A 14,070-nucleotide genomic window follows, 5' to 3' on the forward strand; every position below is an offset into this window, starting at 1 on the left:
ACCCCTGAAATAAAATAAGGCAGCAATGCATTTATTTAATACAATGCCAATATACAGCAGTGGCTCGGGAGAGGGAGCAGAGGTACTAGGAGCCAATCAGCAGAGCTAGGGAGAGAGAGTGAACATGGATATGACCTCATCAGTCTGCTGCTGCTCTTTCACTTTCTAGTCAAATGCTGGAGATAAAGAAAGGACACCACTGTGTTCCTTAAGTGTAATGAAATCATCCACCCGACTGTGCTTTGTAAATCTTAAAAAAGGTTGTAAAGAAAGGTAAAGCAGGCCCTTAATGTGTATATTTAAATGGATTTACTGGTGCTCGCCGTCAATTTATTTCCTCTACTTTTATATATGATTACCTGGGTGTAGCTAGATGTTAGAAACATTCAAGTTGACTTGTTTTGTAATATTCCCATCTCCCTGCTCCCATTTACATCTAGACTCCTCGAGCGCCTAGTCTATGCCCGCCTATGCTCTCACCTCAATGTCAACAACCTCCTCGATCCCCTACAGTCCGGCTTCCGTCCCCTACACTCCACCGAAACTGCCTTACTCAAACTCTCCAACGACCTGCTAACCGCCAAAGCTAATGGCCACTATTCAGTGCTCCTACTCCTTGACCTCTCTGCGGCCTTTGACACAGTCGACCACCCCCTCCTCCTCAAAAAACTACACTCCCTCGGCCTCAGAGATTCTGCTCTCTCCTGGCTCTCATCCTACCTGTCACAACGCTCTTTCAGCGTTACCTATAATGCCACCACCTCCCTCTCACTCCCCCTCTCTGTTGGGGTCCCTCAAGGCTCTGTCCTCGGGCCCCTTCTCTTCTCCATCTACACCTCCTCCCTTGGCCAACTCATACACTCTCACGGCTTCAACTACCACCTCTATGCCGACGACACACAAATCTATCTCTCAACCCCTCACCTCACCCCCTCGGTCGCCGCCCGAATCACACACCTGTTGAGCGACATATCAGACTGGATGTCGCTCCACTTTCTTAAACTGAACCTCTCCAAAACCGAGTTTCTTGTCTTCCCTCCAGCCCGGACACCACCCCTTATTGACTTCTCCATCATGTCCAACAACGCCACCATCAAACCCGCCCCGCAGGCCAGAATACTTGGTGTCATTTTGGACTCCAACCTATCCTTCCAGCCCCAAGTCCACTCTTTAACAAACTCGTGCAGACTCCACCTCCGCAACATCGCCAAAATCCGCACGTTCCTAACTCCAGAAACCACTAAACAGCTCATCCACTCCCTCATCATATCACGACTTGACTACTGCAACTCCCTCCTCACTGGCCTGCCTCGCTGCTGGCTATCCCCGCTTCAGTCCATCCTGAATACGGCTGCCAGACTCATTCACCTTTCCAACCACTCCGTTTCCACCGCCCCCCTCTGCCAATCCCTCCACTGGCTTCCGATTGCGCAACGGATCAAATTCAAAATCCTAACGCTGACGTACAAAGCTGTCCACCATACTGCCCCGAACTACATCACTGACCTAATATCCAAGTACCGCCCAGCACGCACACTCCGCTCCTCACAAGACCTCCTTCTCTCTAGTTCCCTGGTCTCCTCCTCCCATGCCCGCCTCCAGGAGTTCTCCAGGGTGTCACCCATCCTCTGGAACTCCCTGCCCCAACCCATCAGATTATCACCTACTCTCCTCTCCTTTAGGCGCACCCTGAAAACCCATCTCTTCAGGGAAGCCTACCCCGCCCCCTGCTAACTTGCCGACCTCCTCCACTCTTCCTACCACTCCATCCCCCACAGCTATCTCCTCCTGTGCCACCATCCCCTCCCTCCTAGATTGTAAGCTCGAAAGAGCAGGGTCCTCGATCCCCTCATGTTTTGCATTGTATTGGTATTGTTCTGTCACATGTTCTGTTCCCCTTTGTAATGTACAGCGCTGAGCGAACTATTGGCGCTTTATAAATACTGTATAATAATAATAATAATAATATTAAAGACATTTGACTACCCATGCACGTGGCTTCCAATTCTACTTTACTCACCTGTGCCATACAAAATCGTTTCCAGATGGAACTTTTTAGCTCTGCAATCTGTTCTTCAGTCATATCTCTTGAAAAGCTTTCAATTGGGTCCTGTAAGAAGATAAAAAATTTTTTTTAATGACCACCATAAAATATTAATTTGGAAACCGCTAGAGCCATCATTCATCCAAATCATGTACAGGGCATTGCCTGCTACACAGGACACTGATTAACAGTGATCAAGCCACCTACTGTGAGTCACTGTGGTTATCACTACATCTGAAGTGTTAAAATCGCAATCATTCCCAGTCATGGCAATCATCTATATTAAAAATATGATCATGGTATAATTTTGAAAGAACCAGACTGAGTAATACAGTTGGTTTTACCAGCTACAGGCAAATATATAAAAAAAAAATGTAACTTTCAAATGCTAAGACACACCTAAGAAACTGGGGTGTGAAATGCATGCTTTACATGTTATTTTATTTGTATACTTAGGGACCCATTTATTAAAATTGGCTAAATAAAGCACATTTTACGTTTGCTGCACTTGCATAAACTTTACTCGTTTACATTAATCAATCAGATTCTAAAGCCATGGCTTTAGAAACACAGGCGCCAGAAATGGTGAAAAATAAGAAATGTGGAATACTGCACTCTTCTAATAAGCCAACCAGTCCAGCCCACTAGTGATGACATTTGCATTAAAACAACAGAGAAGGGCTAGGGTTCATCAAGAATGGCAGATAGATAGATGGGAAGCTTCTAAGGACATGTTCACATGGGCATCTACATGCAGCCCCTGGATTACAGCAGTAAGAATCGGTGAATTCTTGTGGCTGGAATGATCAGGCGTGCAAATAGCAGGGCCGCTTAGCCTATTTACCGCAGTAATAAACAGTAAAAAACCTTCATCACATACTAGAAACATTATGACAGCCTTACCTTAAAACGAAATCCTCCAGGGGTGCACTGTCACCACTGACAGGGCTTCCATCCTCACCTGGCCTTCCTTCCAGGTTCACAGGCTCTGGCTGTTTGAATAGCTGAGCCAGGATGACGGCAAACCTGCGTATGCTGTCCATTTAGAGTGCAGGGCGTATGCACCAGGTGACGTCACTGGCTGCTGCTAAAGTGAATATCTCCTAAATGGGGCATGTTTAGAAGATATTTACTGTACCTACAGGTAGGCCTTATTATAGGCTTACCTGTGGGTATAAATAAAAAGTACGGTTTTACTACCACTTTGAACTCATAGCAGGCTGCTGCCGTATGCATTTAGTCGCACACTTAGAAGATAGCTATGGCATGGATGAATGTCCAAGCCTAGACACATTCACCTGTGTCCTGGCTCATTTGGAAAACATATCAGTTTCTTATAATGTGGGACAGTGTGGAAGATATCATTACAAAGGTGAATTCGAAGGACTGTACTGGACAGACAGGTGGAAAAATTGTAACGGGTTGCACATCTTGTCCCATTTTCCTTGCACATGTGGCATCTCTTCCTTGGGTTTCTAACAGTCAACGTAGGGGGGATGGGACACTAAAATGCCTGCAAGTCCCTTAACTTTTTTTATCAATAAATTTCTATTAAAGTTTTCAAAGGTAAATACAGAGGATATAGCATAAATAAATCCTTGGGAACGCATGCTCCAAAGTAATACATGGTAAATAGAACAGAAAGAAAAAGAACGTTATGCAACCAATCTGGATCAGCAATTTGTATCAGGACAATAACAATATATTAGTAAGACCTGAATAATGCTCACTAGATTCAAGTTTTGTGACCTGAACTCCACTCTAAGCTTGCCAGGCCTTGAAGAAGGTCTAATATAGGTTGCAACTCAGCTAAGGCTTTTTTGTAGGAGAAATTAGTTCGAACTATGGAGAGGGCTTCTGATGGATTGGGTGCCAGCTGGGATTTCCAGTATCTAACAAATGTAGTTCTGGCTGCCAAGAGAATATGAATAATAATGGTGTGGTATGTTGTCGACCCCTGTTCTATGCCTAAGTTTCGTAATGCTAGGGCTGGATTGACAGATTGGCAGTAATATTCCAGTAATGTCAGATATAATGTTAGATATTTACGCTAAAAGCTGGTTAAACATTTACAAGAGTATATGGTATAGAGAACCCACTTGTCCGCAATCCCACCAACACATAAGAAAGTCAATGGAGGAGAATTCGGATAAGCGTAGTGGCGTGTAATACTATCTAGATATTTTGGGCTAGTTCCCAATGATTAGCATTGTGTGAAGCAGAGTATACAGATCAGAATGCATTGAGCCATTGTACATCAGGGAATTGTCGGTTGAGATCTAGCTGCCGTTTCTTCATGGCAGCTGATGTATTAAAAGTTTGCTTGTCCTGAAACAGGGCATAGAAAAGTGAAATGCCTTTGCCGGGAGGATCAGAAACTGTAAAAAAAATGTCCATGCTTGGGGGTGTAAGTGTTTGGATGGGGTATTTACTAAGGAATTGTGTGATACAAAGAATCATGAAAAACGGAGTGGGAAGCTGTAGTTCCTCCATCAATTCCCCTGTGGTTTGGGAGTGAAGTCACACAAAAATGTATTCACTGTTGTAATACCTTTTGATAACAAGGAAGTACCGTATTTTTCGCACCATAAGACGCACTTTTTTCCCCCCAAAAAAGGGGGGAAAATGTCAGTGCGTCTTATGGAGCGAATATGGAGCGGCCGGTCCGGTATTTCCACTGCCGCCGTGTCAGAATACCGGGCCGGCCGCTCAGCTCTACAGCGGGACCTTATAGAGATGACTGCTGACCTTTGGGGAGGGGGGGGGAGCGGGTACCTGAATTTGACAGATACCCGCTCCCACTTCAGTGGAGTTGTTCTTTCATCTTACCCGTTCCTCTATCCAGCGGCGCGGTCTTCCCGGCTTCTGTAGTGTGGGCATGACAGCCGGGTGCCAAGTGCGCATGCGCAGGAAGCGGTCCTTTTTGTGAATGGTAAGGCGGCACCTGGGACACGACAGATCCCAGAAGCCGCCGGACCAATCACAAAGCGCAAGTGCTTCTCGCTCATGCGCACTGGGCACCCGGCTGTCATGCCGAGCGCCATTACAGAAGCCGGGAAGACAGCGCGCGGCTGGATCGAGGAACAGGTAAGATGAAAGAACAACTCCGCGGAAGTGGGTGCGGGTATCTGTCAAATTCAGGTACCCGCTCCACCCCCTCCCCAAAGGTCAGCAGTCATCCCCTGTACTATCCAAAGTCTCTGGTCATCCCTGTGCTGTCCGCAGTCTCTGGTCATCCCTGTGCTGTCCGCAGTCTCTGGTCATCCCTGTACTGTGTCCGCAGTCTCTGGTCATCCCTGTACTGTGTCCGCAGTCTCTGGTCATCCCCTGTACTGTGTCCGCAGTCTTTGGTCATCCCCTGTACTGTGTCCGCAGTCTCTGGTCATCTCCTGTACTGTGTCCGCAGTCTCTGGTCATCCCCTGTACTGTGTCCGCAGTCTCTGGTCATCGCCTGTACTGTGTCCGCAGTCTCTGGTCATCCCCTGTACTATGTCTGCAGTCTCTGGTCATCTCCTGTACTGTGTCCGCAGTCTCTGGTCATCCCCTGTACTGTGTCCGCAGTCTCTGGTCATCCCCTGTACTATGTCCGCAGTCTCTGGTCATCTCCTGTACTGTGTCCGCAGTCTCTGGTCATCCCCTGTACTATGTCCGCAGTCTCTGGTCATCCCCTGTACTGTGTCCACAGTCTCTGGTCATCTCCTGTACTGTGTCCGCAGTCTCTGGTCATCCCCTGTACTGTGTCCGCAGTCTCTGGTCATCTCCTGTACTGTGTCCGCAGTCTCTGGTCATCCCCTGTACTGTGTCTGCAGTCTCTGGTCATCTCCTGTACTGTGTCCGCAGTCTCTGGTCATCCCCTGTACTGTGTCCGCAGTCTCTGGTCATCTCCTGTACTGTGTCCGCAGTCTCTGGTCATCCCCTGTACTGTGTCTGCAGTCTCTGGTCATCTCCTGTACTGTGTCCGCAGTCTCTGGTCATCTCCTGTACTGTGTCCGCAGTCTCTGGTCATCTCCTGTGCTGTGTCCGCAGTCTCTGGTCATCCCCTGTGCTGTGTCCGCAGTCTCTGGTCATCTCCTATACTGTGTCCGCAGTCTCTGGTCATCTCCTGTACTGTGTCCGCAGTCTCTGGTCATCTCCTGTACTGTGTCCGCAGTCTCTGGTCATCTCCTGTACTGTACGGTAGTTAAGATATTTGGGATAAGTGATTCCAGGGCCTTAATAGGCAGTTTAAACACCTGAGTAATTGTGGTAGTCATGGGTAGTTCTAAAAAAAAGCTGTCCATGCTAGTAGAGGAGACTGTGTGGGCAGTATCAAGCATTTTAATAATTGGGGCTGCCAAATGTCAACTGGCAATGAAGTGAGCAGGTTAGGGGCAGGACAGAACCAGTGTTTGAACTGGTCTAGCTGGGCTGCCAAATAATAGTCATATATATCTTTACCAGGCCAATGCCACTTGCCTTCCTGTGTTTGAGAAGCCATGTGTGTGGGCATCTTGGGCATTTCCCTTGCCATACATATTGTTTGAGCAAAGATTGTAAAGATTTCAAACACATCTGAGGGAGTGGGATGGGGAGAGACCAGAATAGAAAAAAGTATTTGAGGGAGCACCATCATTTTAAAAGAGGCTATATCGCCAGACCAAGACAGGTTTAAGGCAGAGAATTATTGGCACTCTTTAGACAATTTATCAAGGAGGGGTTTATAATTGGCATAAGCCAAAGAGGATACTTTTGATGCTAGGGTGATGCCTAAGTAGGATATACTGTCAGCAGTGCAGAAGTAGGGGAATTTGCTCTGTAAAATGCTTTTAGTTTTCAGGTAAGAAGATCATGGGCACTGGGTAGGGATTTTGATGGCTTGTGAGGATCAAGATCACATCATCTGCGAAGAGGTTGATCTTGTGTGGTCTAGTGTGGAATTGAAGCCAGAGATGGACAGGTGAGACCAGATCGTTTCAGCTAGGGGTTCAATCATAAGATTGAAGATACTATGAGAGAGGGCAACCTTGGCGTTTTGCCATTTGTCATGTGAAAGGGTTTGGACAACATGCCAGAAGTATAAACCTGAGCAGAAGGGTTCGAATAGAATGCAAGAACAGAAGAGAGAATATTTCGTTGAAAACCAAATTTACTTGAGTCATATATTGCCAATGTACTCTATCGAGTGCCTTCTCTGTGTTAATAGAAAGGAGCAGAGAAGGTGCACAACGAAGCTCTGTAAAGTGAATAATGTTAACAATTCGTCTAGTGATGTCCGATGATTGTCTGCCTGACATAAAGCCCATTTGATAAGGTTGCACCAATTTTAGCATGATATATAGAAGGCTGCTGGCTAAAGTTTTAGCATATAGTTTAACATCAGAGTTTAATAATGATATAGGTCTGAAAGTAGAAGGTGTCTTCGGGTCTTTTCCAGGTTTTGGAAGCGTTACAACATACGCCCTCAGCATCTCAGGAGGAAACTGAGTTTGGATAGGGTCTGTTGGTTAGTTGAAGTAGGAACTTTTTTTTGTTATAAGTTTCAAGTGTATGGATGTCTCATAAAAGACTGGTAAGATGTATATTATACGTGCGCTTCACCCGTGTCCCATTTGAATAAGATTTCCCCACATATGCTTTGTGGGCATTCCAAAAAGAAAACAAAAACCACATATCAGTAGCGGTAGGAACATTAATCTGAAAGAATTCCAGAAGATGCTGAGAGAGTATGCATTTGTTAGATGATTTCCCACTGTATCAATGGTTATGGTCGCATGATCAGATCATGTGATATCTGATATAGGATCCTCGTAAAAGCCATTTATCAACCAGGAAACAAATCATTTCTGCAATATGCGTTGTGCCTAGCTGAAAAGTACATATAATCTCTTTTGCTGTCGTGAAGGCAATGCCAGGTATCATAAATTTCCTCCTGATGAAGCAAGATGTTTGTTCACCAATGCCAGAAGTCTGCCAAGCAAAATAGGCGAGTTGGAAGTTTTGGTACACAAAGAGAACTATGAGTAATTAAATCAAAGAGAACTATGATTTAATCGGTATTGCTGAATCTTGGCTTCATCCTTCACATGACTGGGCTATTAGTCCTGGGTATGCTCTCTTTCGGAGAGACAGGGTAAAAAGGAAAGGTGGTGGTGTCTGTCTCTATGTAAAAAGTGATCTTAAAGTGAGTGTGAAAGAGGATCTAGTTAATAGAGAGTGTGATGAGGCTGAAGCATTATGGGTGGAACTGCACATGGGAATACACACTACAAAGGTAATAAGTGGAGTTTGTTATAGGCCACCCAGTGCTAATGAGGAGCTGGAAATTCAGCTCCTTGGACAGATAGTAAGGGCTGCAAGGGCTGACACAGTGATAATAATGAAGGATTTTAACTACCTGGAAATTGACTGGAGTGATGGCACTACAGAAACCATTATAGAGCAAAAATGTATAAACAAATTACAAGACAATTTTATTGTATAGTTCATAGAGGCCCCAACTATAAATGATGCTCTACTGGACCTAGTAATCTCAAACCATGCAGAGCTTATTACAAATGTCCATATAAAAGAACATCTGGGTAGCAGTGACCATAACATGATTTCATTTAATGTTAGCTGTAGAGTTTAACTATTATTATTTTTATTATTATTATACAGGATTTATATAGTGCCAACAGTTTGCTCAGCGCTTTACAATATAACGGGAGACAATACAGCAACAATACAGTTCAATACAAGAGGGATAGGAGGGCCCTGCTCCTTGGAGCTTACAATCTAGAAGGGAGGGGCTAGTGGTACATAAGGTAGTAACTGTGGGGGATGGACTGGTTGGAAGAGTAGAAGATTCCATTATTAGCTGAGGGCAAGATAGGTTTCCCTGAAGAGATAGGTTTTCAAAGATCGCCAAACTAAAGACCACATAGATGAGTTCTTCCTGGAAAAAAATATTTTAAAGCAACAGACAGCATGGATTCACGAAAGACAGAAGTTTACAAACAAATCTGATTTCTTTTTTTGTGTCAAAGTTATTGTCTAGATTTTAATAAGTCATAACAAGCCATGTTTTGCCCATGCAGGGGCGACATCAAGACAGAAGAAGACAGAATATGTACGTGAGTATCAAAACAATAAACTGTTACCGGACCAAAAAGGGCCAGGGTAAACAGTTAAATATCACAGACTACACTCCGTTGTACCCTGCGGGACAGCAATCATGATTAAACTTCATATCAGAAAAGAAGAGAAGAGCGAGGAAGCAAAGAAAGGAAAGAAGGAGATGGAGAACAAAGAGGGAGAGAGAAAGCCCAGGAAAGGGCAAGTGCCTTGCTCCAGTCCTCCCCCTCAATACTAGATCCAATTTTCGCTCCCATTGTGTCACACAGGAAAGGGTCGACAAGCACAATCTACCATTATTGGGAGGTGTAAAGCGATTAAATAAGGCCCGGGGACTCTGGGGAATGAAAACAGACATGCTCAAAAGATGTCTTACAAAAGGGATAGGTGGAAGTATGACAAAGAAAGGATCCAGTGCTGCAACTGTAGATAATGGAAGTGCTCCTGCCGAGGGATCTCATGCGTCACCTGAGAGGGGCACCCATGATAGGACCAAGCGCATGGTTAACAACTGATGCACCCCTGTAAAGCCATGAGAGGTCCACCAGGAAAAGGAACTAGGTTGCTCTAACCTTGGCAAAAAAGAAGATTATTAATAAATTGGTAAACAAGGCAGGAAAGGGGACATTAAGTTCCATGAATATCGCACAGAATTCCACAGCTTAACGCTATGAAGCATAAGAGGGCTTAGTGTCAGAGGACGCAATTTATGGTGAAGCCAGAACAACGCCTGCAAAGATATTAGGGCACAATTATGTAGTTCCAAGAGCACCCACAATGGGATGTCAGAGGTGGCATGTAACATAGATAGTTGAGTAATCTGAGCTGCCAGACCATATTTGGCCATGTTGGTGGCTGCCAGGTTGCCTTGTAATCTCTGGATATATAGTGTTGATCTGGGGACTCTGAGGCATTTGTGGGCCCAGACAAACCGAAGGATTCTGTTCTGCAAAAGACATAAAAAGGGGGGGGGGCATGTGTAATCTATGGAATGGGGTGCCCAACGATACGTAAATTGTGTCTGCAGATGCATGACCGGGTCATCAGGGAGGGTGATATGCAGCGCCGCAGTTTTGAAGAGATGAATACGGAGTCCTGAAATGGCTAAGAAATTATCCATCACCTGTAAATTGGGAGGAGTGATAAGATTGGTAAGGACCAGGAGGGAGTTATCTGCATTAAAATTTGCCTTATAGTGGTTGCCCGCAATCAACAGGTTGGGTAGTGAGGGGAGAGGTTATCAGGGGGTGGAGGACTGAGAAAACCTGGTCTTCTGTAAGCATACTATGTCCATAGTTTGGGATTTTAGATGATGGCAAAAGCGTATGACAGTTCCCCATACACGGGTAATGTGTAGGGTAAAGTCTACAGGCTTGGAAACATCAGTTTGTAAATGGATAGAAAACTGGCTAAAAGACCATATTCAGAGGGTGGTCGTTAGTGATTCATACTCTGAATAGTCTAGGGTTGTTAGTGGTGTACCTCAAGGTTCAGTGTTGGGACCCTTTGTAATGTATTTCTAAATGATATAGGGTTTGGCATTAAACGTACCATTTCAGTCTTTCAGATGACACCAAGCTATGCAGTGGAATAACGTCCTTGCAGGATGTCTCTAACCTACAAGCCGACAAAGAATATGCATGCATCTTACATACTAGGGAGAGTACAGCTGGAGGAATCAATGGTGGAGAAGGAGCTAGGTATTCTAGTAGATCATAAGCTTAAGCATAAGCGTATGCAATGCCAAGGAGAGAGAGGGGGGGAGAGAGGGAGGGGGGAGAGACAGGGGGGGGGGAGAGGGGGAGAGAGAGGGAGGGGGAGAGAGGGGGGGAGAGAGGAGGGGAGAGAAAGAGAGAGAGGGGGAGAGAGAGGGGGGAGAGGGGGGGCAGAGAGAGATAAGAGAGAAAAAGAAAGAAAGAGAAAAAGAGATTAGTGCCCCCTCTGTGAGAGCTGCACACTTGCAGCACAGTCCGGGAGTGTTCCTGCTCCCCGTTGTAAGCCATTGCCACCGCCATATTGGCGAAGCCTGGGGAAGAAGCTGTCCAGAGTACCCAGCTGTGGTGGGTCTTGGCGCCTGTGGTGCACGCTTGCAGTGTTCCCACAGCTCTAGGGGCAAAAACCACCACTGTAGAGTGTGTGGGAGCTCCAGAAAGGGTTACGATCCCTGGCGGCTGAGCGGGGCTTCTCTAACTTGTGTCCATAAGGCAGCGCTGTTGCACGCTTGCAGTGTTCCCACAGCTCTAGGGGCAAAAACCACCACTGTAGAGTGTGTGGGAGCTCCAGAAAGGGTTACGATCCCTGGCGGCTGAGCGGGGCTTCTCTAACTTGCGTCCATAAGGCAGCGCTGTTGCCAGAACCATCCCTCCCCCACCTGTTGCAGATCCTATTCCCTCTTAACATGTTTTGACTGCAGGATGTCTGGGGTCTTGTTGAAAATTTAACTAAACGCAAAACTTGTTTTTTTTTGGGGGGGGGACAGTGTAGCAAGGGATTGGAACACCTGACAGGTTTTTATTGCTATCCGTGCCACCGTCTCCATTTGTCTTGTTTACCATTATGAAAAGTGAAAGTAAAAGAATGAGGATACTAGCTCTGATGACCCTGGTGACAACAGTACTTTATCCAAAAAAAGAAAAAAGTATTGCCTGTAGTTCTACTTGAAACATAAGATACTATTTTTTTTGCTGGTACTTTAGAAAACTGTCAGTATCAGATTTTTTTTTTTTTTTTTAATGCAGCACAAATGAATTGTGGAGTACCACCTGGATCAGGAACAACAGATGTCAACCTTTTAATACCAGGTCTTGTTTATCTCCTGATCAAGTAGATAGTGTATTACTGGAGTTTTTTTTCCCATAAACTTCCATAACTTCCTTGTATTAAGATTTTTCATAGAAAATACAAAGAACAAAACTGCGCACCTAAGCTGCCCAGAGCTTGGTGCAGAAAATACAGTGGTAGAAAAATACAAACTTAAATTTAAATTAATAACTTCAATTCAGAGAGAAGTTGAAAATAAAATCCACATTGAATGTTTTACATACAGTAGCTATGCCTGCAAAAGGGGCCAGCCTGCGGTGATATGCCTGGATTCAATTTTCTGACTAGTTTCACTTTACCAAGCTTTGTAAAGGCTTTCACGCCAAAGTTTTTTGCCAATACATATCCTATGGACAAAAAAACAAAACAAAAAACACCGCTCCAGGTTGGTTCCCTCTTCCACTACCATACACACACTAAATCCCAGGTGCTGGCTATGTCCGCAGCAGACTCCAATATACAGACAACCATCCGATGTCCGCACATCCAGTAAAATCACCTATATTTCTTCTTACAACATATTCCACTAATATGACAGGGATACAGGACTCCAGCGAACGCGTTTTACTGAGGGAGACCTTGACTTGGCATGCTTGGCCTACTTCTGGCTCTTTTACGAACCCAGGACATTCATATCATAAGTTTCCTGGGTGACCTTCTGCTGAAGGACTCCTCGGCCAGGACCCTGTCTGTCAACATTCAAAGGATCATCCAGTTCCTGCAAACCTTTGGGTGGATTACCAACGTTCCAAAGTTTTCTCTTCAGGCCTCACATTGTTTGGAGTACATGGGTCTAATCTTGGTGTTAGGACCTGGATCACTTGCTGGTGGCACAGTAGTTCCCTAGGCGGAAGGTTGTAATTCCAGTGTGCATCAGCAGGTTTCTCCCAGGAGCCAGAAGACCCCAGTAATCATTTTCCACCTGATGCTGGCTGCTGGGAGGGTATTTAGGTCCTACCTTACTAGTGCCTCCCATTCCAGGGTTTTGCTGCTGCCAGATTCTGTTTGCCTACATCCTGCTCTTGCTCCTGCCCTGTACTCTGTAGCCTTGTACCTGCTCCCCCTTGTTCCTGATCCCAGTTTTGATTCTCCCTTCTCATCTGCTCCTTGCACCCCCACATTTCCCCTGCTATTTGTTTTCCCTATTTTATATATATTGTATATAGTTAGTTGGTAGGCTGTTTGTTATGTTGATCATTTAGGTATTCTGTCACTGGGTTTTTGGTTCAAGTTATGTTTATGTTTACTGTCTGCAGGTGTTTGGATGAATTTTGCTTCACTGTAAATAAATCTCACTTAAAGCATACACAGTCTGGTCGTATCCTGAGTGTGGCCTCACATCCCTGCTGTTGATTCCTGACAATTGGACACAGCCCAAGCCAGAATCTTCGTCCCTTAGAAGGAAGGAGACTGACTCCCCAATGCCCAGCTCTCAGACCCTCAGGTCACAACATCACCTCTTAATCTGCTTCTGTATGAGGGTTCTGGGTCTCAGTGGCTTGCTTCAAGGCACTTCCCTTTGCCAAATTTCACCCCAAACCCTTTCGATTCAACATCCTAAATTTATAGAACAAGAAGATACAATCTTTGGATTGCCCAATACTTCTTTCCAGTCCAGCTAAGATCTCCTTGACATTGTAGGCCTCCAATCCTGCCCTGAAATTGGAAAAAGTCTTTCCTTCACAAGACTTGGAATGTGGTAACAAGTTTACAACTCACAGACTGCTCAGTGGATATGATCCTCACATGAGTCACAACTTCCCATCATCATTCTAGAACCGAGAACCATCAGACTGTTTCTACAACATCATCTCCCTGTCTAAAACAGTCCTCCCTATCCACAAGGTAACCCAAGCAAAGTACAATGGGGGTTTAGGGGTTTTAAAAGGAAGAGAAAGCTTTGAAACGCATAACCACGCCCCTTCCTTCAGCTCCTTAGTGATTCTCATCGCACCAAATTGGCCCATAAGAACATGGTAAACAGAAAAACTCAAACTTCTGGTGAATGAGCCTTGGCTTCTTTCAAATAAACTAGACATACTGGTCCAAAGCCCTCTGTTCCATCCTGCTCATCAGTCATTGACTTTAACAGCATGGCTGTTGAATTCCAAGCC

The 14,070-nt window shown here is 45.2% G+C and overlaps 1 protein-coding gene across 2 annotated transcripts in view; it reads right to left on the minus strand.

Annotated features, from left to right (window-relative positions):
- SLF1 (SMC5/6 complex localization factor 1) overlaps positions 1-14,070 on the minus strand; it is a 180,847-nt gene that overhangs the window by 110,674 nt on the left and 56,103 nt on the right. For both annotated transcript variants that reach the window (XM_089679164.1, XM_089679163.1), the window contains one exon: positions 2,021-2,110. In XM_089679164.1, coding sequence (XP_089535290.1) covers positions 2,021-2,110 — 90 coding nt within the window. The remainder of the gene's footprint in view (positions 1-2,020; positions 2,111-14,070) is intronic.

Source organism: Staurois parvus, unplaced genomic scaffold (genome assembly GCF_062004578.1).
Source record: "Staurois parvus isolate SC_StPar_1 unplaced genomic scaffold, SC_StPar_1.0 ptg000218l, whole genome shotgun sequence".
NCBI lineage: Eukaryota > Metazoa > Chordata > Amphibia > Anura > Ranidae > Staurois > Staurois parvus.